The sequence below is a fragment of the Callospermophilus lateralis genome, chromosome 5, assembly GCF_048772815.1.
Source record: "Callospermophilus lateralis isolate mCalLat2 chromosome 5, mCalLat2.hap1, whole genome shotgun sequence".
Classification (NCBI taxonomy): domain Eukaryota; kingdom Metazoa; phylum Chordata; class Mammalia; order Rodentia; family Sciuridae; genus Callospermophilus; species Callospermophilus lateralis.
Window position 1 is genome coordinate 14,622,686 of NC_135309.1, and position 24,722 is coordinate 14,647,407.

The window sequence follows — 24,722 nt, forward strand, 5'->3', positions numbered from 1 at the left end:
CCAGTGGCTGGCTGGGTGGCCCTAGGAAGGTGGCTGTTGGACATGAGGCAGCTGTGGGACCTGGGTCTAGGCATCCTGTAAACGGCTGCAAGGCTCAGGGTGAAATGCCAAGCTGAGCAGAGAAGGCCCGTGCCTAGCGCCCCCTGCTGGCTCCGAGCCCCCCCCCCCATCCTCCCAGGTGCACCTGACGTGGGGCTGGGTCCCTGTTTCTAAGGACAAAACAACAGGGACTTTCAAACTCACCCCATCCACTCCTCCCTGGGCCTCAGCCCTCAGCACAGTGCTTGGCCCAGCGGACACTCCCAGCCCAGGGACGCGGGTGCCACTCACTGCCTGGCCCGTGACCAGCCCCAGCATAGAAGGTGCCGGATACATGTGTGGAATGAGGAGCCTGTGTGGGCTCAGTTAACTGCCACAGAACTTTGGAAGCGGGGACACACACACACACACACACACACACACACACACACACACACGACACACACACACACGACACAACCCTGTGTCATCGTTACCCTATGTCCTCAACCTGAAGGAGCTGGGCCAAGTGGCCTCTGGGGCATTGCGGGGCATGAGGAGGAGAACCAGAGCTGGGACCAGAACCCAGGGCCCCAGGCTGCAGGTTCTGGGGAAGGAGCAGTCCCTCCTGACAGGGCCGTGGGACTCAGGGCCGCGGGAGCCTGGAACTGCCCCAGATTCTCAGGAACCACCCGGCGCTGGGCCCTGACTCCCAGCTCGCCTGGGGCTCTGTCGGGGTCCAGCTTTGGGGGCACACAGCTCCCAGCTGGTTTCCAGGGGGAGGGGGCGAGGGCAGGGAGCAGGCAGGGGCCGGCGTCTCCTACCTTGTTGATGCTGAACTGCCCCTCGAAGCGGCAGCCCACCCCGTTGTTGAGCGGGATCTTCATGGAGTTGTCGATGTGGCCCACCTCGTGCCGGCCCATCTCGTCCTGGATGTCCAGCCCGACCACTGTGGAGCCGAGGAGACAGTCACCCCACCAGGCGGCAGGTGGGGAGCAGTCCCTCATAGGAGCCAAGGCCTCCATTCCACGCCCAGGCCCAGGCCCAGGCCTCCCCTCGCTGGGTCGGCAGAGGACAGAGGGAGGTCAGCCAGCAGGGAGAGAGTGGCCCCAGGCTGGGAGGAAGCAACACTTGAACCTTCCCAGGCCTGAAACCCACCAAGCCACTTCCTGAGGGGGAGGAGCCTGGGGAAGCAGGGGTGGGCAGTGGGGAGGGATGGACCCCGGGGCCTGGCGTGCTGGAGCGCTGAACCCCAGCCCTGCACTTTCCCAGCTGGGCGGGCTTGACTCAGGCACTCAGGAACCCCTCCTTGCCTCTGTCACCTCCCTGGGAAACGGGGGCGGTGAGGATGGGACATCCCTGACGATCAGGAGGACCAACGGTGCTTGGAGCTGGGGCTGCTGGGCGGTCAGCAGGACGTCCGTCCAGAAGCTCGGACTCAGGTCACTGTGTGAACAGGCCGGAGCTCGCTCACAGCCCCCGCAGTCTGGCCTCCTCCCCAGGCCTGCTCCTGCCTGGCCCAACACCGGCCTCCGGACGTGGGGACATGGATGTTGTGATGGTGAGGCTGACAGCACCAAGCCGGTCCCTGTCGGACTCAGCAGATCACCCCCAGCTCGGGTCCCCACACAGGTGTGAGGTCTCTCGGGGCAGCCTTCCTTGAAATCATGACAAGTGGAAGCAGCCCCGGGGGCAGTGGCCAGCGCGAGCGCTCCCTTGGCCATCCGTCCAGCAGCCCTGCGACCTCCAGCAAGTCACCTAACACCTCTGTGCCTGTTTCTTCCTCCATCACAGGCCGGCTGTGAGGAGTCAAGAAAATTGAAACAGCACCTACTGTGTGCTAGACGCTCTTGTCAGAACATGCTACTGGAAGACGCCTGTGGGGACCGGCTGTTGTCAGCCCCAGCCCACCCAGGGAAACCGAGGCACAGGGTCTCCCAGCTGAGAAACAACAAGGCTTGGACTGGAGCCAGGAAGTCTTGCTCCAGAGCCAACCCTCAGCAGCTCTGCGGGACAATGATACCCAAATATGTCAACACGGTCAAGGGTTCAGGATGGACCTGGCCCCAAGGAAGGGCGGTCATTTTTAATTAATATTCTGAGTAATGTAAGAGCAGCTGAAAAAAAAAATCCCTCATGGGGCGCTGGCTCTGAGAGCCCTGGGGACGCCAAAAGCTGAGGCTGCTCAGGCGCCACCTATACACTGGGGCAGCATTTGCATATGACCCACGGCATCCGGCACATCCGGCATCCGTCTATTCAAATCACCTCCCCAGGACTTACAAAGCACTCTGCAAACAGCTGCTACAGCTTGGACCTCAGGTGCCCCCTGAGACCCATGTGAGAGAGCCTTGGTCCCTGGCTTGGCACTGTTGGGAGGTGGTGGAACCCTCAAAGGGTGGGGCTTAGCGGGAGGCCACTGTCACTAGGGTGTGCCCTTGAAGGGAAGGAGGACTACAGCCCCTTCCTCTCTCTTTCACTTCCTGCTAGGAGCAGCTTTGCTTCAACACACACACCACTATGATGTGCTACCACGGCCCCAAAGCAACAGAGCCAACCAGGAAAGGACTGAATCCTCCCAAACTGAGCCCCAATAAACCTTTCCTCTTTGTAAGTTGATTTTCTCAAGGATTTGTTACAGTAACAGACAACTGGCGAATACAGTTTTTATGCTGTGTCCTTTAGAGAATAATGACGAGGAAAAAGTCTGTTCAGGACAGACTTTTTCCCCAAATCTTTTTTTCCCAATGTTTTTGATCTGCAGTTAGTCAATTCCCTGAATGTGGAACCGGCAGATGTGGAGGGCTGACTGTGTGTGTTTGCACATGCATGGACTGAGTGGTGGTAGGGAAGGGGCCCTACTGCCAGCAGGCTTCCTTAGGGATGATGGCACAATGGGGAATAATGAAAGGGAATAAGAGAGGGGCATTCCAATGTTTTAACTTTCTTCTTTACATATTTTTGTAATTTGAATGTGTGTCTTTAAAAAAAAAAAATTTCTGGGCTGGGGTTGTAGCTCAGTGGTAGAGTGCTTGCCTTGCATGCGTGAGACCCTGGGTTCAATCCCCAGTACCACATAAAAATAAACAAATAAAAATAAAGATATTGTGTCCATCTACAACTAAAAAAATTAAAAAATAAAATCCTGAATCAACTGTGCAAAAGAAAAAATTATTTTGGTGCTGGGGGTGTGGCTCAGTGGTAGAGCGCTCACCTAGTATGTGTGAGGCCCTGGGTTCGATCCTCAGCACCATAAAAAATAAATACATAAAATAATGGTCTAAAAAAAGAATATTATTTTTAAAATCAGGGTGTGAGGTCAGACATGCAGCATGATCTCAGCAGCATTTAGAAAGGCAAAGGAGGGGCGGCCAAGTGGACAGAATGATGTCAGTGTGTCCACAGACACCGTCTCTGCTCCTCTGGGTTTGCCAACAAACAATGACGAGCATGCATTTTTTTAAAATATTTTTTTAGTTGTAGACGGACATGATACTTTTATTTAATTAATTTAATTTTTTAATGTGGTGTTGAGGATCGAACCCAGGTCTTCACATGTGGGAGACAAGTGCTCTACCACTGAGCCCAGCCCCAGCCCACAAGCATGCAGTCTTGGCTATGATATGCGGCTGGGGTCGTGGGCCAGTGGTGGGGCATCTGCCTGGCACGTCCGAGGCACAGGGCTCAAGTCTCAGCACCACAGATAAATAAATACAGATCCACTGACAACTAAAATACATATAAAATGTGAAGCCCCTCCCTCCTTACCTCCCCGCTCCTTACCTCCCTCCCTCCCTTCCTCCCTCCCTCCCTCCTTACCTCCTTTCCTCCCTCCCTCCCTCCCTCCTTACCTCCCTTTCTCCCTCCCTCCCTTCTTACCTCCCTTCCTTCCTCCCGCTCTCCCTCCTTACCTCCCTCTCTCCCTCTCTTCCTCCTTCCCTCCCTCCCTATCTCCCTTCCTCCCTCTCTCCCTCCCTCCTTACCTCCCTTGTCCCTCTCTCCCTCCCTCTTTACCGCCCTCCCTCCTTCCTTCCCTCCCTCCCTCCCTCCCTCCCTCCCTCCCTCCTTACCTCCCTCCCTCTCTCCCTCCTTACCTACCTTTCTCCCTCCCTCCCTTCTTACCTCCCTTCCTTTTTCCCTCTCTCCCTCCCTCCCTCCCTCCTTACCTCCCTCCCTCTCTCCCTCCCTCCCCCTTACCTCCCTCCCTCTCTCCCTCCCTCTTTACCGCCCTCCCTCCTTCCTTCCCTCCCTCCCTCTCTCCCTCCCTCCTTCCCTCCTTCCCTCCTTACCTCCCTCCCTCTCTCCCTCCCTCCACCCTCCCTCCCTCCTTACCTCCCTCCCTCCCTCCCTTCCCTTTTTATTCTGCAGTGCTGGAGACAGCCTGGGCCTTCGTGCTGGGCAGGTTACCAGGAGCTGCACCCCAGCCCTTAAGTTCTTCTAATAAGAAGCCAGGGGGCGGGCCTCCAGGCTTGCTGCTCCCATTCAGGATCAGGGGCCAATGTGGCCAGCAGCCTGAAGGTGCATTCTAGGCCACTGCTTGGAGCTGGGACAGAGCCCAGAACCACGTCCCCTCCCTGCTCCACTGGCCCCCGTCCTCTGGCCTGACTAAGATTTTCCTTCATGATCAGCTCCTGAAGGAGAAGCTGCCAAATGAATTGTTTTCCAAGAGGAAGGAAAAAAATTTTTTTAAATGAAAATAAATAAAACTGACCTATTTCAATAAGTTCTCTGGCTCGGGGCCACTGTGGATTCAAAAGTCTAACGTCAGTCTCACCAGAAGCAGGGACAGGGCTGACACCTCCCTCCTTCTGGCTGGGCCCTGGGCGTCCTGCCCTCTGCTGTGCCCTTTAAGGGGGAGGGGGCGGGCGGGGGAAGGAGGGGGCATCAGGTGACGCGCCAGGCAGTAGAGGGCCAGTGGCTGAGGAAGCCCAGACCATTTTAACAATGGTCACGGTTTTTGTGAATGGCCAGGATCTGACCCTGAATCTGACCTTGACTGCATTTTGTTTTACAGGAGTAATTCACTGTTTTCAAAGTAGGTTTGAAGTAAAAAGGAAGCCTCCTGACCTCCCCCATAGGGACATCTTTGGGGACCTCTTGCTGACGGTGCCCACTCTCTTCTGCAGGCGTTGGTGGCTCTGGCCACCCTTCCCTGGGCCACTGCTCTGGGCTACCTTCCCAAGATGCTTGGAGGCCGGTGACCCCGATGCTTCCACCCACAGCAGCCTGCAGCCACCAGCCAGAGACAGATGGCACCTGGTCCCATCGCTACTGCGGGAAAAACTGGACGGTGTCACCACATGGCACAGCTGCCGTGATGCCGGGCTGCGGCTGGCCTGTCACTAAAGACACGTCTTGGCTACCTCCTGTCCTACCCCAGCCTCTTCCTCCTCAACAGACCACGTGCATGGACCCTCAGGCCCTGCCTCTAAAGATCAAGAGACCCGAGGGACTCCACCCGGCCCAACAGGCTGCTCTGCAGCGGTGACCCCGTGAGGAGTTTCTTATCCCCACAAACCTCCAAAATACCTTCTCCTAAAACAGAGAGCGGGGCCTCAGAGGCCCTGTCCCCCTGGCTCACCCTGGCCACCTGCGCACACAGATCTGCCCACAGGAGTGAGCGCTGCAGCGGCCTCGGGAACACTCACGTTCGCAGTGCAGGTTGGGCAAACTGATGTTCAGGCTGACGTCAATTTTGCCCCCGCTGTCCTTGTCCGGGTCATCGACGTAGAGCTCGTTCACACTGAGGACGAGACAAGCAGAGCCTTAACTGAGAGGGAGGCAGCGATCCATGGGGGACGGCCAGGGCCTCGTTGGTGACCAGGGCTCAGATGACCCGGGTCGACCTGGGTCCAGCCTTTGTCTGCTCAGGCGCCGGGCAGCAGGGCTCTGGGCTCCAGCCCCTCCCAAGGCTCCCCACCATGTGGAGGGAGGAGGGGTGCGGGGAGACAAGGGCACATCTTTCACATCAGACGGGTCCAGGTTCAAATCCTGGTGGTGGCACTTTCCACACGCACCTCTGTGAGCCCACCTGTTAGATGCAGATACGCTGCTCGTTTCTAACGGGGTGGTTTGAACTCTAAAATGAGAACCGCGGGTCTTCCTAGGTCTCAGGGCCGGGCACCAACGACCACCCAGTGCCATCTGCCTCCTCTCGTGGGATCCCTTCCCATCCAGCTGGGAACCTGGAATCCCAGGGAGCTCATGCTTATAAAGCCCTGGGGGTGGACCCCGGGTTGTGGACACAGGAGATGTGGCTGCTGGAACCAGCAGCAGAGAGCACGGCTTTGAACAGACAGAACGTGTCACCCTGCGCATACAGAGCTCTTTCCTGGCTCCGACTCCTGCTCCCCATGACTCCTGCCACCTCCTCCCGTCCACTAGATAAGCCAGGGTCACCCAAGATCCGCATGTAATGGTGCCTGTAAAACTCCTTGTGCCACATAAGGACACAGCATGGATTGTAGGGACAGGGATGTGGGTATCGCTGGGGACAGGGGATCATTATTCTGCTGCTTTTATTTTATTGGTACTGGGGATTGAACCCAGGGGTGCTTCACCATTGAGCCACAACCCCAGCCCTTTTATATATTATTTTGAGACAGAGTCTCGCCAAGTTGCTCAGGACTTCGCTAAGTTGAGGCTGGCTTTGAACTTTGCAATCCTCCTGCCTCAGCCTCCAGAGTCTCTGGAATTACAGATGTGCACTACCATGCCCAGCTGCTCTGCTGCTTTTAATGGCCACAGCTAGGGGACATGTGGCTCCAGACAGCCACATCACCTTGCTGACAGGGACAGTGGCACCAGGTCGGGATCTGGTAGTAACACATTTATTCACAAACATTTTGGGGCACCTGCTACCTGTCAGGCACCAGAAGCAGTGACGAAGCAGACGGGCGTGGTCTCCGCTTTTGTGGCACTTTCAGACCTCGTGCCTCCTAAACAAACACTGCCACCAGCTAAGATCAGTGCTGGGATGGAGGGCTGCAGGGCACCACGGGAGGGACACAGGGCGACAGGCCTCCAGGGAGCTGGTGGAGGGCTCCTCTGAGATAGCCGGTAAAGTCTGCAGGGAGATGAGGCAGGTCCTGGCAGAGAGAGGAGGAGGACCCCGCAGCTTGCGCCAAGGCCTGGCAGTGGGGAGGACGCAGCGTGTGTGGGACCCAAGTGAAGGTCACCGAGGCTGCAGCGTGAGTCAAGGGGAAGCGGGGCTGTGACGCAGTTGGAGAGTGCCAGGCCGGCCAGGCCGTCTTCAGAGTTGGTGCAGAGCACAGCCAGATGGTCAGGCTCGCACTTGAATGGGCACCCACCAGAGGGACCATCCTGTGACAGGGACACCAGATGGGAGGCAGCCAGGATGTGGGGGGATGGACAGGAGGCCAGGCACCGTGCAGAGCAGGCTGGACTTGTGAAAAGTGGCGGGGGGGGGGGTGGGCAGAGGCAGGCATGTGGGTAGAAGGCCACATTTCTCTCCAGGCCGGGAGCACCTGGGGAACTTGGGGTAGGGAAGGGACAGGTACTGAGTTTCAGGGGCTGTTCTGATCGGGAGGAGGCTGAGGAGCTGCTAAGAGGGGGTCGGAGGCTCAGTCTGAGCCCAGTTAACTCCCCACAGGGAGAGGGAACAGACTCTATGGGTGTGGCCAGCAGGCAGCCCAGGGGGGAGGGCCACGGGGCTGGGCAGTGGTTACTTCAAACATCCGCAGGATGGGGAGGGAGAGACGTCGTCAGTGGGCACAGAGCCACCCATTTAGATGGACATTCCTGGTCTCCACTGCACAGAACTGGAGTTAATAATAAGGGACTCCTGGGCTCAACCATCAGACACGAGATTGTAGATGTCCTGTCTGGAGGAGACAAGTCAGGCAGAGGCGTGGATCTCCTTTCTACCAGAACTCCATCTGTTGCTCTTGGTACCTGCCGTGGCATAGCTGGTGCTCAATTAACACGGAACTGTGGGCGCAGAAAGGCAGCCCGTCTGCTTCTCTGTGGGGGCCACAGGGGTATTCCTGGGAATAGGCCAGCCACAGAGGCAGCTCAGATTTCAGCCTGCTGGACCCCCAGCTTAATGGGTTAAAGGGAAGGTGGGAAGCTAATTAGGGAGGCCTACTATGATGTGCATTCACATGATCCTATCTGCTCCTGTGAAATGTCCTGATTTTAACACCAGGACACCAAGGTTCAGAGAGGGTGTGTCCCATCCCCCGTGTCACACACCAGGAAATGGCCAGCCTAGACATTTTTTGGGGGGGGTACTGGGAATTAAACCCAGGAGCGCTCAATCATTGAGCCACATCCCCAGCCCTTTTCTGTATTTTATTTAGAGGAAGAGTCTCACTGAGTTGCTTAGGGCCTCGCTAAGTTACTTAGGCTGGTTTTGAACTTGCCATCCTCCTGCCTCAGCCTCCTGAGCCACTGGTTGGCTCCAGGTGTATGCCCCACACCTGGCCCCAGCTAGACTCTTAACTGGCTCGGCCTTCCGCCAGAGCCCAGGATTTCCACAGCTCACACTGCCCACCCGCCCTCCCACTTCTCAGTATCCAGGGTCAAGGGTAAGAATGAGGGAAGCCTTGGCCACTGGAGGCCATGGGGAGGCAAGGGCATACACTGGGCAGTGGTGCTCACATTGTTGGGCCATGTCACACAAGTAGGAGGAACAAAGGCGCATGGTGGGGGGGCGCTGTGCGCAGGGTTGGAGGACCAAGCCCTCTGGCCAGACGGACACCTCCTTCGCCCTGGGCACCCACTTTCTGCTCCTTGATTCACTACTCCAGAGGGCTGCTGAGTCACAAGCTGCCGGGTGAGCGCAGAGACAGAGCCCAGCTTCCTCCCTGCCCCAGACTCTTCCGTGAAACTGCTCACCTTTCCCACCTGGTGAGGCTGGGCCTCCTGGAGCCACTGATCCACTGAGGGATTATGGGATGATGTCATTTCTGGCAATTATGGGGAGGTGACCTCAGCAAAGAGCAGGGTGAATCCCAGGTGCAGCCCAGGTGAGTTCACCTGCCAGGCCCCAGAGGGCCTCTCCCGGGCCTGGCCTCCCGCCTCCCAACCAGAACAACCAGAGCAGCCAGCTGCCCAGGGCTCAGGGCCACCCAGAAGAAAGGGGCAAGGGCGCTGGGCGGGGAGGACAAACCCAGGCCTGTGGCATTTGGGCCAGAACTGGCTGCTCTGGGGCTCCTGCCTGGAGGGCCCCGGGCTGTAGGACAGCTGGGGTCTAGTCTCCTGCTCCTCCAATGCGTATGATCAGCACAGCTGCCTCTGCATCCAAGGCAAGTCCCAGGCCTGCTGGCTTCCTGCCACCCCACCACCAGGCCACAGCAGCCCCCTGGCAGGGCCCGCAGGGCAAACTGGCTTTGGGGCTTGGTAAAAGGCCCACAGGCTGCCAGAAACCAGCCCACCTGGAAGAAAAGAGAAGGCTCTGTGGACCTACTGCAGTTTGGGGACTTTCGTGGGACTGGCACCTCGTGGTTTTTAGCACAGGCAATGAGAAGACCCGTGGGGGCGGAGCAGATAGGAGTGGGCTCATCTCTAGGCTCTGCCACTTAGCACCAGGGCACGCTGTTCTGCCTCTCAGAGCCTCGGATTCCTCCTCTGAACAACTGGGGAAGCTTCTGAGGAAGTCTGATAACAGGCAGAATCAATCTATGGCCACAGGGTTCAGAACAGTGGTGGTAGGGGACAGTGACCGCGGGGGGCTTCGAGGGAAATGCACTGTCCTGGTCAGATGATGGGCACGTGGTGTAATGTAGGTGACAGGACATCAAGCCTCACCCGTGAACCTGCACACTTTGCTGCACACAAGTCCCACAGACCTCGGCTACAAAGAAGGAAAGAAAGTCAGGAGGGAAGAGAAGTGGGAGGGAGGAAGGGACAAAGAGAAAGAGGGAGGAGAGCGCTGGCTACCAAGCCGAGGCTGCCCCACAGCCGACACATGGGTCTGTGTCTGTCTGTCTGTTGCGCACAGCTCTCTTGGGAAAGACAGTTCAGCATCACAGGGAAGCCCCCAGCTAGGGATCAGTCCTGGCTGCACCCGCTCCTGGCTGACCCTGGACAAGGGGCCTTGCCTCCATCAGCCCCAGTTTCTCCAGATACAAAACAGGGCCATCCCAGTACAGCTGGTCCTCCGAATCCCAGGTTTTACAAACTTGGGTTCAACCAACAAATATTCAAAAGCAGAAGCTCACTCTGCTCTTATCAGACATATGTATTTTTTTTTCTTGTCACTATTCCCTAACAACACAGCGTAACACTTACACCAGGGTCAGACTGTGCGAGGGGTCACGTCACACACAAGACATCTACAGATATCGAAGTTCCCAGGAGGGTGGGCAGGTTCCCTGCAGATACTGCGCCATTCCACAGGAGGGACTTGAGTGAGCAGCCTCAGGTTTTGGCATCCTGGGTTGGGGTCTCAGTCTGGACCCCCCAAGGACACCAAAGGACGACAGCATCTATAACAGAGCTGCGGGGAGGGTTAAGTGAGAATGAGAGCAGGGGCTGGGGGGCGCTCAGTGGTAGTGCTCGCCTGGCACGCATGAGGCACTGGGTTCCATCCTCAGCACCACGTAAATGCAAAATAAAGATACTGTGTCCACCTAAAACTTAAGAACAAATATTAAAAAAAAAGAGAGAGAGAGAGAATAAGAGCAACTCTAAACATGGTCTTAGTAAACAGTAGGTGCTCAATCTAGCTCCACGACTTTTACCATCATTGTGAATAATGGGGATGGCACCAGGACCCCCTCGCTGCACCGCGAGATGTGAATGTAGTGCTGCGGGTGGGGCTGGGCTCAGCCCCGTGGGACAGCAGAGCTAGTCCCTCTGAGCTGGCCTCCTGCTCAGGCCAGGATGACACCAGGGCCTTCACAGGGGCATTTCCTATCTTGCTCCTGGCCCAGTCCATGTGGGTAGAGGCCTCCGGGAGCCTCAGCACGGTGTGGTGTGCTTGCAGACTCCTGTGGAATGACCGTGAGGCAGGAGGAAGACCTCCGCTTGGGAAGTGGGGAGGGTGTGCCCACATTCCAGGTGGGGGACGGTGGGCAGCCAGCCAGCATGGCCTGAGTGTGCAGGGAGGAGGCTGTGGAACTGACCTTGTAGGGGAGAGCAAGAGCAGGCCGAGGTGTGCGGGGGATGGGGGATGTAGGTGGAGGAGCTAAAGGCCTTGAGATTCTGGGCTGAGGCTGAGCCCAGTGACATCTATGGAAAACAATTTTATTTGCTTTTAGAAGAGCACTTTAATAGTTGGAATTCCTGCCCAAAGTCGCTGACCTCCTTCCTTTGATCCAGTGGAAACTTACAGGCGGCAGTGGCGGGGGCTGGGGCAATGGTGGGGGCTGGGGGCACTGGCTGCAGCTTATGTCAGCAGGCGCCCCAGACCTTGACTTTTAAGTCCAGACTCTTCCAGCAAGCAAGGCATCTATCACCTAGATAGATGGCCACCAAAACATGTCCCATGACAGCCAGCCTCCTGCTGGTCCTGGGCTACCACCTGGCTCCTCACCAGGGCCCAGGCTTCAGAGTCACCTGTCCTGGACTCACCTTTACAAGAGGTGACCTTTCCAATACATGAACCTGTCACCCGGCCCTCAGAGGCCTTGGGCCTCCCATTGCTAACAGCAAGGTCCTCAGTGCTCCTGAATGTGACCTGCTGGTTGCCTGCCAGCCCTGACCACACTCCAGGCTCACAGAGCCTTCTCTCCCCTCCCTCGGCAAGCGACTATCTCCCCAAGTCTGAGTCTACCTGGGGAGGGTGGGGGAACATCTGAAGGTGGCCCCCAAGCTCCCCTCCCTGGGGCTGCAGCTGCCTGTGCGTCGCCCACCCCCCCCCCCCAGCACCTACATCCTCCAGTCAACCAGGGGCTCCAGAGGGCTCCGGGCAGAGACAGGGGCACGGCAGGGTAGGGTGCCCAGGCCGGGCCTTGGTGTCCCACAGACCTGGGCTTGACTCTGGCTCTGCCACCCACCAGCCTGGTGGGGTCTCAGCACCTGGTGCCTCAGTGTCCCTGGCTTTCAAGTGGAGCTAAAAACATGCAGCCACAGGGTTTTGTGAAGGTTAAAGGAGATGATTATCATACAACCTGGACGTGTGTACTGGGCGTCAGCACATCCTTGTCCCGAGCCAGCCCAGCCTAACCTGGGGACGCTGATTGAGTGGTGGTCGTTCAGACAAATCCTACTGGACAGAGCGCCAGGGCGCCATGAGCAACTGGCGGAGGCTCCAGTTGCTGAGTTTTATCACTAAGTCCTCGTCACTGAGCCGTCAGAGCCTGAACAGTCTGGGCCGCCTTCTCCAGGGAGGGCGCTGCCCCCTGGAAACAGAATCTCAGGACATCCTGTGGGGCCACTTTCCCAAGGATAGTCACTGGCCTGTCCAAAGCCCAGGTTGAAACCCAACCACCCAAACATGCCTCCTCCCCGTGGGGCTGGGCCAGAACAAGTGCCTTATGTCACTGGGAACCACAGGCTGGGCTGCAGCGGTGCTGCTCCAAGTGGCGGTGACCTCATTTCCTTCAGCTACAGGCTCATGGTGAGACAGGGGGGTGCTGACCCACTGTGGTCACCAAACCACCCAAGAGGGCCAGCCACCCAGAAAGGGGGTAAATGGTCACCCCCAGCTCTTCCCAAACCTGCAGGCCTCCCTGGGGCTCAGAGAAGCCTCATGAACCTAAGGCCCCAAAGGGCTGGTCGTTACCCCCCTGGCTGTGCCCAAGCCCTCAGTCAATGGAAGCAACTCCTGCAGCGTGGCAGAGGCAGCAGGAAGGCAACTGGCACGTTCATGGTGGCACCTCCGCACAGCCCTGTCCCCTCCCCCAGCTCCTTCCTCGCCCCGCTGCGGTGCTGAAGATGGACGCGTGTCTATCCCAGGGCTGGACGCGAGGCCAACCCCCTATAGGTGGACCCTGGTGTTCTCCTGCCCCCTCGCCCCTTTCTTCCTCTCCAGGGCCACCAAAGGAAGTCGTGGAGCAGGGAGGACGGCGGGGACACACTGTGCTCCGCAGAAGCAAGCCGCCCCGCCCTTGGTAAATGGCACGGGCTGCCTGGGCTTGCCTGCGGGCCTGACGGGGCAGCGAGTGGCAGGGCAGGCGCACACAGGTGGGCCCGCCCGCGCCAGCTCAGGCTCTGACGTCAAGCTCCTGGTCTGCGGCCCACTGCCCAGGGCCTGCCTCACCATGGCTGGGCTGAGTAACACCACCATCAAGTTGCCTGTCAGAGGCCAGAGAGGGAGGAGGGTGAGGAAAGCGACACCCAGGGCCCGTGTTACACGCCCCGGGCACAGCAGCCCTGAAGCCCACCAGCGCTAGATGGGCGCACGCGGTGCTGGGGCCACGAGAGGAGGTGCGGGTCGGCCCAGCCGCCAGGCCAGGCGGACAGCCCGGTCTAGCCTCGGAGCACCACCTCCCTGCAGCCCTTGTCCACCACGCAGACCCTGTTTGGGGCTTCTTTTCCGCTCAGTGGTCACTGATACGCAGCCGACCCCCAATCGTGGGGCCCATGCCCACAGATTCAGCCCACCCTGGACTGGGAAGATGGGAGGCTGGGGATGCCACCTGTCCAGCACCAGAGGCCCTGGGTTCACTCCAGCTCCAGGTCGTCAGGGGGGCAGACTTGGTTCCTGGGTCTCCCTGTACCATACAGTGTGACAACCACTCACAGCGGGGACACCGTATGGGCAGCAGTAGGCAGTGGGTTCCAAGCATAGGTGATGCCCTGTGACGGTAGGAACGCCAGCATCTCAGATGCTGTTATGTTTGGGGATCCTGGTCGACCCCCAGGGACAGTGTTGTCTGTCTGCTGATGGCCTGGGTCCAAGGCCCACCTGGGCTCCTCTGAGAATGGACACAGAGGCCGAGAGGCTGGCCCAGCGATGGGGGGGCCCATGGTCAGCCGTGAGCCCTGCAGCATGGAAGCCACCCTGCCTAAGGTCCTGGGCCTGGGCCTGGGCCTGGCCACCGCCCTGAAGGACAGCTCCTGCCTCCCTCAGATACCACAGTCTGCAGAGAAGCCCCCACCCCAGGGAGCAGGTGATCCCAGAGCCTGGCACTGCCAGCCGGTATACAGCAGGTGCTTCACAGTGCAGCTGGTCTCCACCTCTTGCTTCCACCTCTAATTCCTAAGAGCAGCCCCTGAGATCCTAGCAGCCCAAATGCGAAAGAGGGGAGCCTGCTTGCCTCAGAGACGGCCATTGACGCCCCCATGGGGGACAGGCAGTGGTGGGGGAAACGTCCTTTCCTGACCCCTGTTCTCCCTGGAGGGTCACGGCTTAGAAAGCAAGGCCTCTTCCAGAATCAGGGGGGAGCTTTCCCTCACTCAGTCAGCAATACCAAGACTCAGAGAGGTTTAGCAGCTTGTTCCGGGTCACACAGTAATGCAGCGACTGCACAGACCCAGTCCTGGGTCCCCCCGCGCAGTCTATGAGACCCCTGGGCTTTGGTGCCAAAAGGTTTAAGAACAGAATCAGAGTGACAGCAAGGCAAGCTGCTCCACCCCAGGAGAAGGTGGGAGGCTAGGGGGAGGCCCTACAGGTGCCTCAGTGGCCTGGAGACACCTCCCAAACGCGTGGCTGCCGTAAGTCCCTCCACTTCTCTGACCCTCCGCTTCCTCTGTAGGGAGAGCGTGGCTGCCTTCTGGGGCTGAGGGTCCCAGGTAGTGACGCTATCTGCCATCCAGGGCCACCTAGGCTAGGCAGCTGGGTTTCTACCTTCCATTGTTCTTGAGAGGAAGGCCAAGGAGACAAGAAATTCCACAACCAGAACAAGAACATTCCAGGCTGACGGGGGGGGGGGGGGGGGGGGCAGCTCTCTGGTGTAAACACAGGAACAGCGCTTTGAAGTCTGAAGTCAGTGTCACAGGCAGGAAAGTGCTGGTCTCGTCCCCAGGAGCGCTGCGAGGGGGTGGCCGACTCCACACACCCTGCAGGCTGGGGGCGAGGGGACAGCAGGTCATTCTAGCAATCAGATGAAGGGCTGGGTCATGGCTGCCAGGAAGCCCACTCGGACCCCACCCTGTGTGGGCCTGGGGAGCAGTGGGGGAGCCTGAAGTCAGCGACCACCCCCCCCAGGAAGCTGCCCCATCCTCCCAACAATTCCAGCTACAGCAGCAAATGACCCCGAGGTGACTCAGAGGGACAGAGGCCCCGGCCAACCAGGAGTGCAGAGCTGAGCAGGTCTGTTCATCCGCGGACCCAGGAGCCCCGCAGGTCCCACGGAAAGCCATCCTTTCCGCGTTGACCAAGCCCTGCTCACTTGTGCTCTCAGTTCAAAGGCACTTTATGAAACAGAGCAGTGGGCGGACAGACAGACGGATGACAGATGGCAGGGGCCCGGAAACTGATGTGAGAGAGCAGGGAGGTTTCTGTCCCACGGGGGCTCAGAGTGACTTACACTTCTGTCGTGATGAAGCCGGTGAGTTCCGAGAGGAAGAGGAAGAGGATGAAGAGGCAGCAGCAGATGGAAACTGCAAGAACAGAGCAGGACGGTCAGGGTGGAGGCTCCAGAGAGGAGGCTGCCCCTCAGCCCTCCTCGGAGGCCGCAGGCACCATCGGGGAGGTTCCCTCACTCTCCCCAAAGGCCCTTCTCCCCACGGCCTCAATGAAGCAGCCCCACCCCAAGAACGGAAGCCTGTGGTGGAGACTGAGCCGACTCTGGGGTCAGGGTGGCCCTCCCTGGCGCGCAGGGTGGTCTCCAATGTCAAGGCCAGCCTCCAACACAGGTTGCGCACGGGTGGCCCACACAGGTGTTCTTCTGTTGGGCTTGAGTGACACACGCTGGACAATGTGGAGTCCACATGGGGGAGATTTCATGTTGAAATTGAAACTTCTGCCTTCTGCAGAACACCCAGTCCTGTCCCACGGGGGTCTGACAGGGGTTTACCCTGGACCCCCGCATTCCCTCCGCCTCCTGGACCCCAAGGCCGAGGCAGAGGGAGGTGACATCCGGCCCGTCTCCATGAGAGGCGCCTTCGGCTCCACCTCGGGATGGCGAGGTGGGTCCCACCCTCCCTCTGGAATCCCTCTGTCAGGAAGCCGTGTCTTCTCCAGCCCACTCATCAGTGTCACTTGCAGCCCACTTCTAAACTCTCTGGGTCCTAAACTGATGCTATTGTCACTTCCGCTCCAGCTTTGGCCTCGGGTGGTCCTGGTTCGGAGCACAAACCCCAGGCCACGGCGTACTGCCCAGCTCTCGCTGGAATCGGGCTTCTCTCAGGAGTCCTCCCCTTTTATTAGCGTGGCCTTCAGAAACCCCGCTCCAGGTGCGTTTGAGGCTTTTATTAAATGGATAAAAATCCACCGTGTGTCTTGGGCACCTCCACACGGGGCCCGGGCACAAGGCCTTCACCGCCCCGTTCGGCTGGCACACCCAGGGCTGCCCCTTCCCATTCCAGGTGCCACGTGGATGCTCAGAAGGTCTGGACGGTGAGACCGGGGTGCGACTCGACGTGGGGAGCGCTTGTCCAGCAAGCGGGGTTCCAATCCCAAACCACAGAAAACATCTTGGAGCATTTGGGGTCTCAGATTAGGGCTCCTCAGTGACGTGGGAGAGTCCCTGTGCACCCTCTAGAACAGACCCCGCCTGGCCCCGCAGGGCAGGGCGGAGAGGCCCGTGGGAGGCGGGGAGGGCACCCCCTCTCCTCTCAGTTCTGCACAGAGGGGGCGGACGCAGGGGGTGGGGGGCATGCAGAGTGGGGACAGGGGTCGGAGGGGCTACTCACTGATGGCCCCGGTGTAGGTGGGCTGTGTGAGGTCCTTGGGCACCTTCCTGTAGATGTCAAACCTACGGGAGGAACAGCGGCATGAGGGCAGAGCGGGGGAGAGGACGGGCAGGTGAAAGGCCCGGTGGGCAGTGAGCCGCGGCCTCCCACGCCAGGGCCACCTCCTCCAAGCAGCCTCACCCTGCATCACCTGTGAGGGTGCCCCTCGCGGTACCTGGCACCTCAGTCCTGACACTTGTTCCCCCAAGTCACTTGGGTGACCTTGTGGGCTCACTGGCTTGGTCGGCCCTTCCAGGTGGGTCTCTCTGCATCAGAGTGTAACCTCCCTAAGGGCAGGGACCTTGTTGGTGTGTCCTTGCCATGTCCCCAGGCCCTGGCACACAGCAGGCCCTGCAGAAGTAACTGTGGAGTGGCTCAGGTGACCCTGGAGGAAACAGAGTGGCCTGCAAGGTGCCGGAACTGCAGTCACCTTCCCTTTCCTGCCCTCCCCTCCTCGTGTCCACTCTCCCCTGGAGCCCTGGCCAGCACCTGCTCTACGCGCATGCGCAAGAGGTGACTGTGCTTCTGCCGGCAGCCCAGGGCCTGGCACCAGCTGGTGGTGGTGGCTGTCTCCTCTGGTTCCTCCCAGAAAGCACCACTGCCCTTCAACACCAGGGTCCTACCAGAGCTCAGGGAAGTCACAGGGTGGTAGGAACCCAGGGTTTGGAATCAGGTGACATGGATTTAACGCCGGCTGTTTCATCACCCCACCCCCCAATGAGAGCTGAAGCCTGGGAATCATATGGCTCCAATCTCACTGGTCCTCTTTCTTACTGTGTGACTGTAGGCAAAAGGCTGTCCCTCTCTGATCTCAGCATTCCTCCTCTTTGAGATGGGCCTCCTACTCCTGCAAGGACTGAGTGTGGGGAGGCTCCGCACCCGGCCTCCTTCCCTTCCCTGAGGCACAGAGGTAGTTCTGCCCCACACAGGTCATGGCCTGCTCACCTGTGCCAGGCTCTGGGGGTAGGGCCTGACTGGTGGAGAGACTGAGGACCAGGGGACTTGGCTGCTCTTTGGTGACTGGGAAACAAAAGCATCTTGCTAAACCCAAGGCTTGCCTAAGGGCCGGTCCCTGGCTCTGCCAGCTACACTAAGACCTCAGGGGAGAAGGACTCCTGTGTGCGGCCAGGTTCAAAGGGCAGCGCTTTCTCTGCTGCCTGCTTGGCAATGGAGACAAGGGCTGGGGGAGAGGGTCCCCGTGACTGCCCCTTTTTGAAAAGGTAGTCTCTGAGCTCGGAAGCCACGTTAGAGGTCCAGAGTCTGACTGTGGAGTCAGACTGCTCAACTGTGACTGCGTCCCTGCGTGACCTTGGGCCCGTTGCTTGACCTCTCTGGGCCTTGGTTGCTTTGTGTAGTGGGGGCAACGACAGCAACCACCCCACAGAGCAGGAGTGAGAGTCAAATGCCTGAGTGCATAAAAAGCACCCAGAAGCGGGAGTGGGGGGTGTCCCTCGCTCCTGGGGTCAGCCCGAGGCCCTTGTGAAACTTCCCGCAGGGGCTGGTGTCTGAAGGGGTTGCAGCTGGTTCAGCTGGGATGCCAAGCCGCCCTGGAGGAAGTGCCCTTGAACCTGACCTTCCCCAGGCTGGCCATGTGTGTGCAGACCCCGCTCAGCCTGGGCTCTCATGCTAAAGGACACCAACTCAGTAATCTCCAGGAGACCCTCAAGGCCCTGTCACAGAGCGGGCTCCGTGTGTCTGCCGGGCCCAGGGTGGGCCGGCCTGAGGCTCCGAGCATGCGCAAGGTTGGCCGGTGGCGCAGGGACAGGGATATCCCAGGTGCAGACACTGTCTTCAACTGGGGATGGGTTTACTGGACACACATCCTCAGTCAGCAGCACCCTGAGAGCATTCGTCGCGGGTGGCCGGGATCAGGGTGGCCAGGACTTTAGATTTTTTAAGAGAAGCCAAACATTTGGAATTTTACGTGGAGCTTCCCAGTTCTCGTGGGGCAGTCGCGAAGGGGCCGTGGTCAGAGGAGGCCCAGGACCTGCCGGTGGCCCTCTGGGTGAGAAGCCCTGCAGAGCTGTGGGGGACACAGATGGCCACAGGCCTGCAAAGGCCACTCGGGGCCAGGTAAGAGGCACGTGCCTTCTCTAAAGGAGACCAGAGAGCCAGCAGCAGAGTGACGTGGGGGACAGCAGCAGGAGGGTCCTTTCTCTCTGCCCCCCTTGGTCTTGAACGAACGGCTTCACTCTGATCATGAGGAAAGTCCAAACTGAGCCAAGCAGACGGGTCAGCTAAGCCTGAAGGGGACCCTGGCTCGGCAAACGGACAACCTCTGCGCAAGCTCTGCAGATTGGCCAACAGGTCAGCCGCCAGCCACCACTGCCTTCCTGGGTGGGATGGTGGGTCGTTAGGCAAGAGGAGCCTTGGGGACGCCTGGACAGCGCAGGAGGGGACTCTGAGCTCGTTTTGTAATTTGGGGGGTGAGTCTGAAATCATTTCAAGAGGAAAACTTAAGACAGCTTTCAAAATCCAGGGGAATTATTTTGGAAATTGAAGGGGGTGTCCAGGTTTTCCCCGCAGGTGTCTGTCCCAAGGGCTGGGCGTCAGGGCCTTGTGTCTGCTGGGGGCAGCAGAGGGCAGGAGAATGGGTGAACAGAGCCACAGGGAGGAAGACAAGGACACGGACAGCAGGTGACCTGGGGCGGGAAGTGCTTCAGAGAGGAGGAGGCGCTGAGTCACGATCCCTCTGCCCGCCGGGCACCTGGACAGATATGTACATCTAATTCCCACAATGACCCTGGCAGAGCCTGGCATCCCATTTTTTCCAGAGGGAAAAAACTGAGGCCCAGGTGGAGGCAACATGCTTGGGTCACTGATCCAGGGAACGTCAAGCTGGGATTCACACCCAAATCTCCATCCCAGCCTGCTCCTTCCAACGCTCAGGGGAAGGAGTTTAGAGCTAGCCTGCTGGTCAACAGCACCCAAGTCTCCAGGTGGCAGGGTTTGTTTCTCCAAGCCTGAGCCCTGGAGCGGGAGAACCTCTGGAGGACAAGCCCGGGGTGACACACAGGCTTTCATGGACTCAACAGGTGTTTACGGACCTCCACCCCATCACGAGAAGGCCCCTGGTGCATGCAGACACAGCCCCTCCCTCATGTAGCTGTCATCTGACAAAGCTTTTGGCTCCTGGGAGGGACCACCTGGACACAACAAACGTGGATAATGACTCCTTTCCCACGCTAGAGCCAAGCTGGAGGCTGGTGGGGCAGAGAAGGAAGAGCTGAAAAGGATCCTGATTTCAGAGCTGACCACAAGCCAAGTGAGTCAGCGATGAAGGTCACTGAAATTGGGCCACCAGGAGGCTGGTGAGAACCCAGGCATGTGACGGATCAGGAAGTGAGCCGTCCATCCTCCTTGCTCACATTAGTCAGCCCCTCACTGCGGTGATGTGATCAGCTGTGGCCACCCCACCGTCAAGAGAATGTGGCGGAGAGGGGAAAGAGAATGGGGAGGGAAGAGGGATGCTTGGTGTGGACCTACTGTGGGCTGGGGTCATGCTATGCCCTTGAGTGGCATGTTCTCATACAGTTCTCTTGAGGGACTTGCAAGTTAGAGACTGTTGTCCCACTGTGCAGATGAGGCTGAGAGGCCCTGGCCTTGGTGCCTGCCACCATCAGCTCTAGGTTGAGACCAGCTGAGGTCACGGTCCCACCAGTTCACCGTGTAGACCAACAACAGAAGCCTCAGGAAGACCGACTTGGCAGTCAGGGGGTCTTGAGCAGAGCTGGGCACAGGGCACACCTGCAGCCCCAGCTCAGGAGGCCAGAGGGTCCCTGCGCCCAGGAGCTGGGCAGCCCGGGTAACACAGCGAGACCCACCTCGTTTTTCTAAAAAAAAAAAAGGATTTAAAACAAAACAAGCCAATGAAAAGCGATGAACCCCTGGGCCTCTCGTGTCCTTGAAAAGTCCTGTGCCAGAGTCTCAATCAGGAGTCACTGTGCCTCCTGGGACATGGTGACGTCCAGAGACACGCGCCATCACGGCTGGGGCTGGGGTGCCATCGGCACGAGTGAGTGGAGGCCAGGGGTCTGCCACACAGGACAGGACGCCACAAGGAGGGCCACCAGCTCCAGGGTCCACAGTGCTGGCACGGAGGTAGCCTGCCATGTGCAGGGACACCTGCCCATGGGGGCCCCTGTCCCCAGCCGTCCCCATTCTCCCTCAGAGGCCCCGCTGCTCTGCTCCTGCTGGGGGAGTCAAGGTCCCGGCCCGTGTGGCCCCCAGAGACAGGATTTTGCTTCAGACGGCCTTCCCTGTCCCTTCTGCTCTGCGCCCAGAGAGAACACTGGACAAAGGAACCCGAGAACCTGAGGAGTCCACCTGGACCTGCCCGTGGCTCAATTGGGGTGGCGTGGTGAGCACAAGGTCAGGGCCATGCAGAGTGGCCAGTGCCCATCTCTGGCTTCACGCCTGGGCCACGGGCACTCACGGCAGCCTGGATGGTGCAGTCAGAGAGAAGATGGAGGCCAGGCCACCCCCAGCCAGCGGGGTGAGGTCAGCTCCCTAATGGCCCAAAGCAAAGTCGTCTTTCCCAGTGAGAAGCTGTGAACGCCGGGCTCCCCCATCCCCTCCCCTCGCTCCCCAGCTCTGCTCCCCTCCCCTCGCTCCCCAGCTCTATGGCTTTAACTGACACCAACCTGCCGGACCTGCAGACGACCTACAGATGACCTGCAGACATGTCTTGGCCGGCTCTGTGGCCCCCTGTGGGTGGCAGGAGGCTGTGAAGTCACCAAGGCTTTAATGGAACGGATGTCTCTTGGCAGCAAGTCACTGGAAATGGGGGTCACTCATCCTAAAATAGCCATCGAGGCTCCCAGCGGGCACTCATCCTGGTCAGCCCTGCCCACCAGCCCAGGGCAGCCCGGTGCCCAGCCCAGGGTGTGGGCAGGAGGCACGTGTGCTCCGTCCCCTCCCCCTCGCTGACCACCACCAGCACAGGACGGTGCTAAGCGTGTGCACTTGCTGTATGAGCTGGAGTGTGGGGGCAAGGCCTCTGCCGGGAGGGGCAGGCCCAGAGAGAGCCCTGGGATTCTTCCCTCCCCTCGACCTTGACATTCAAGCTGCTGATATGCGCCCACACCACCCAGCGCTCTGTCAGCTGGGCTCTGTCGCTGGAACCGTCTGTCTGTCCCCGAGGTGCAGGAGCCTTGACAGAGGAGGAAGGATGGCAGGGGACCCCACATGAGGCTGCCCTGCACCTGGCCTGAACTCAGCCTTCAGGTCCATTACCCCACAGCCTTGCAAAGCCCTGTGTGGCAGACAGCATCGCTGGCCCCATTTACCTGCCCAGGGGCGTGGGGTTGGGAGGTGGGGGAGCAGGGGCTGGGCTCACGGGAGGTCTGGGAGAAGCCCGGGCACACAGCTGCCCGACACCCATGTCACCAGTGCACACCTAGTGCCCTCACAGTGGTCCCCTGCCCCGCAGCCGTGCTTCTGCCCTGTCACCCCACAATTGACTGCAATGATCAGTCCTGGCTGATCCCTCCTGCTGCCCCCACAAGAGTCGGCTGGAGAGAAGGAGGGCAGAGCTGCTGCTGCTCTCTCCCAGGGCCGGCCACCGCTCCGCGGCCTGAGAGCCCTCCCTGACCCCGGGCTCTGCACACAGGTTCCTGGCCCAGGCCTCAGGGAGCGGCAGATCTTCCGTTCTGACCGGGCAGGGCCAAGGTAGATTTGTCCTGCGTCACCTGCAGGGCTGACACCCAGCAAATGCCAAGTGAAAGTGCAAGGTGACGTCCACACAAGTCCCTGTCCACAGCACCAGCCCTAACAGCACAGGCCAGAGAGAGGCCACCAGCGCAGGTGCAGGGGCAAGTGCGGGCACGGCCCCCTGGACACACAGCCATACGCGGAGGGCACGGCCAGCGAGCCAGGAAGCCTGTACACTCTGACCCGGGCTCTGTGGGGACAGCACCAGGGAGGGGGAAGGCCCGACCACTGACCTACGTGTGTGTTTGGGGGTGGGGGAGGGGGTGGTCATAAAACTGAATTCACACCGCGGTTTAAATTTTCAGGAAAAAAGAAGGCGAAACTGAAGGTTTCATACAGAAGGTCACACGGGGGTCCCTAGGAGAGGCACAAAAATGTCAACTACTCAGGGGTGAATGTGACAGACGTGCAGAAAACACTGTCCAGGAGGTGGAGGGAGAAGGGAGGGAGACGCAGACCTGCCGAGGGGCCAGGAGCGCAGTATTGGCCACATGGCACCCCCCCACTTGCCACATGTGCGACTCAATCCCAGCCTCCACTCACCTCCTCAGCCTTCAGCCTGCGCCCACCCGAGTCACCACAGGTCAGCAGAGGGGGGAGCAAAGGCACCAGCATTTCCCAGGCTCCTGCTCCATGGCCAAGCCCCACTTAGGCAGCTGACCACTAGATCCCACAGAGGCCTCCCCTACCCAGGACGCACCGGTGACCACAAACACGGAGGCCCAGAGAGGGAGAGCAACATGCCCAGGTGCACACAGCGAGGAAGAGGCGGTCGGGATTGGAGGCCTGATCAGGGACCAAGGGGCTACACAGAGATGTTCCCTGACCTCCTGACACTCACATGCCCCCCCAGGCCTTGGCTGTCCAGGGTCAGAGCTGCCTCCTGGTGCCAACAGCAGGCGGAGAGCCTTCGCTGAGGGGAAAGGGGGTGCACAAGGCAAGCACAGCTGGAGGGGCCCACCCCACCCGCATCCGTCTCCCCCTACAGCCTGGAGCTGTGCGCAGGAGGAAGCCGGCCTTGGCTGAGTCAGGCTTCCCACCTGCCAAGGACACAGGCAGCCCTGTGGGGTGACCGGTCCCCAAAGCGTTTCCAACTCACTGGAAACTGGAAGCAGCTGGCAACACACCTCCAGGGCAGGACAATGTCCCCTGTGCAGATGCTATAAATGGAAATGCATCTCAGAGGGGCGGGGCGGGGGCGGGGCTTGTCACAGTGACCCATCATCCACGTGGGATAAAAATACAGCAGGCCCCAAAGGCCAGCAGCCTGGGCTGGTAGCTATTCAGGGCCTGGACTCCCTGCCAGGCTGGCCCTGCACGGAGGTAGGAAAGGAATGCGCTGGCGACGTTGCGGGTATTTAAGTTTAGGAGCATATCAGGGGAAGCAGCCAGTCCCTATGGAGGGCATCCCGAGGGACGCCCCCTGCCCTGCCCTTCGCCCCACCTGCCCTTGGGGTTCCATCTGCTCCCAGCTCTGAGGGCACCTGTGACAATGTTCCCAGTGGCCTCGGGGGCAGTCACAGCCGAGTCCTGCCCACAAGCAGAGGGCGGGAGGAAGGTTTTAGGAGGGGAAGGAGCTGCACCACTCCACTGGTCTCAGCTGGTCAGCACCATCCAGGTGCAAGAACTAGTCCAGCCCCCATTTTTCACAGAAAAAGAAAACAGGTTCAGAAAGACCTGGAAAGGCAAGTGGGAAATGCAGAGGAAGGAGGAGCGGCTGCCAGAGGCTCCCACAGAGGTTCAGTCCAGAGCCCAAGGGCAGCGGGCACGCCCCCTCCCTAAAGGGGTAGGGGATGGAAGGAGTTAGGAAGCGACAGAGAGCAGGCCCAGGGCCGGGAGGCTTTTCTTACAACCCCTAGCAGAGGGCAGGAGAGGGGACCTGAGCGTCCTCTGGCTGGCCTGGCCGAGGGGGCACTTGGTAATCATTTTCATGATCACTAGTTGCCAGTTTTTGGGGGGCTGTTTGAAGTGGGCTGTGGGGGTGCTAGAGAAGGCCAATCTGGCAAGGAGGCATATAAATGAAGATCTGAATTAGGGAGATAGCATCCACAAAGGCCCTGGGGCAGGGAGCACCAGGCAGGAGGGTCAGCAGGGGCAGGGAGCAGAGGCCCTGAGGTCTTACATGAAGTCACCCATTTAAAAATAGTACTGACCACTTTAAAAAAAAAAAACTATGCAAAGCAAACACCCCAGGGTCAGATTTGGCCTGGAGGTGATCAGATCTGCACTTGGCCTTGAATCTTGAA

At 59.3% G+C, this 24,722-nt stretch overlaps 1 protein-coding gene across 1 annotated transcript in view; it reads right to left on the reverse strand.

Annotated features, from left to right (window-relative positions):
* Positions 1-24,722, reverse strand: part of Ergic1 (endoplasmic reticulum-golgi intermediate compartment 1) — a 77,492-nt gene that overhangs the window by 28,781 nt on the left and 23,989 nt on the right. The window contains exons 2-5 of the mRNA XM_076856337.2: positions 16,726-16,787; positions 15,399-15,471; positions 5,667-5,761; positions 843-967 (exon numbers count right to left, since the gene is read on the reverse strand). Coding sequence (XP_076712452.1) covers positions 843-967; positions 5,667-5,761; positions 15,399-15,471; positions 16,726-16,787 — 355 coding nt within the window. The remainder of the gene's footprint in view (positions 1-842; positions 968-5,666; positions 5,762-15,398; positions 15,472-16,725; positions 16,788-24,722) is intronic.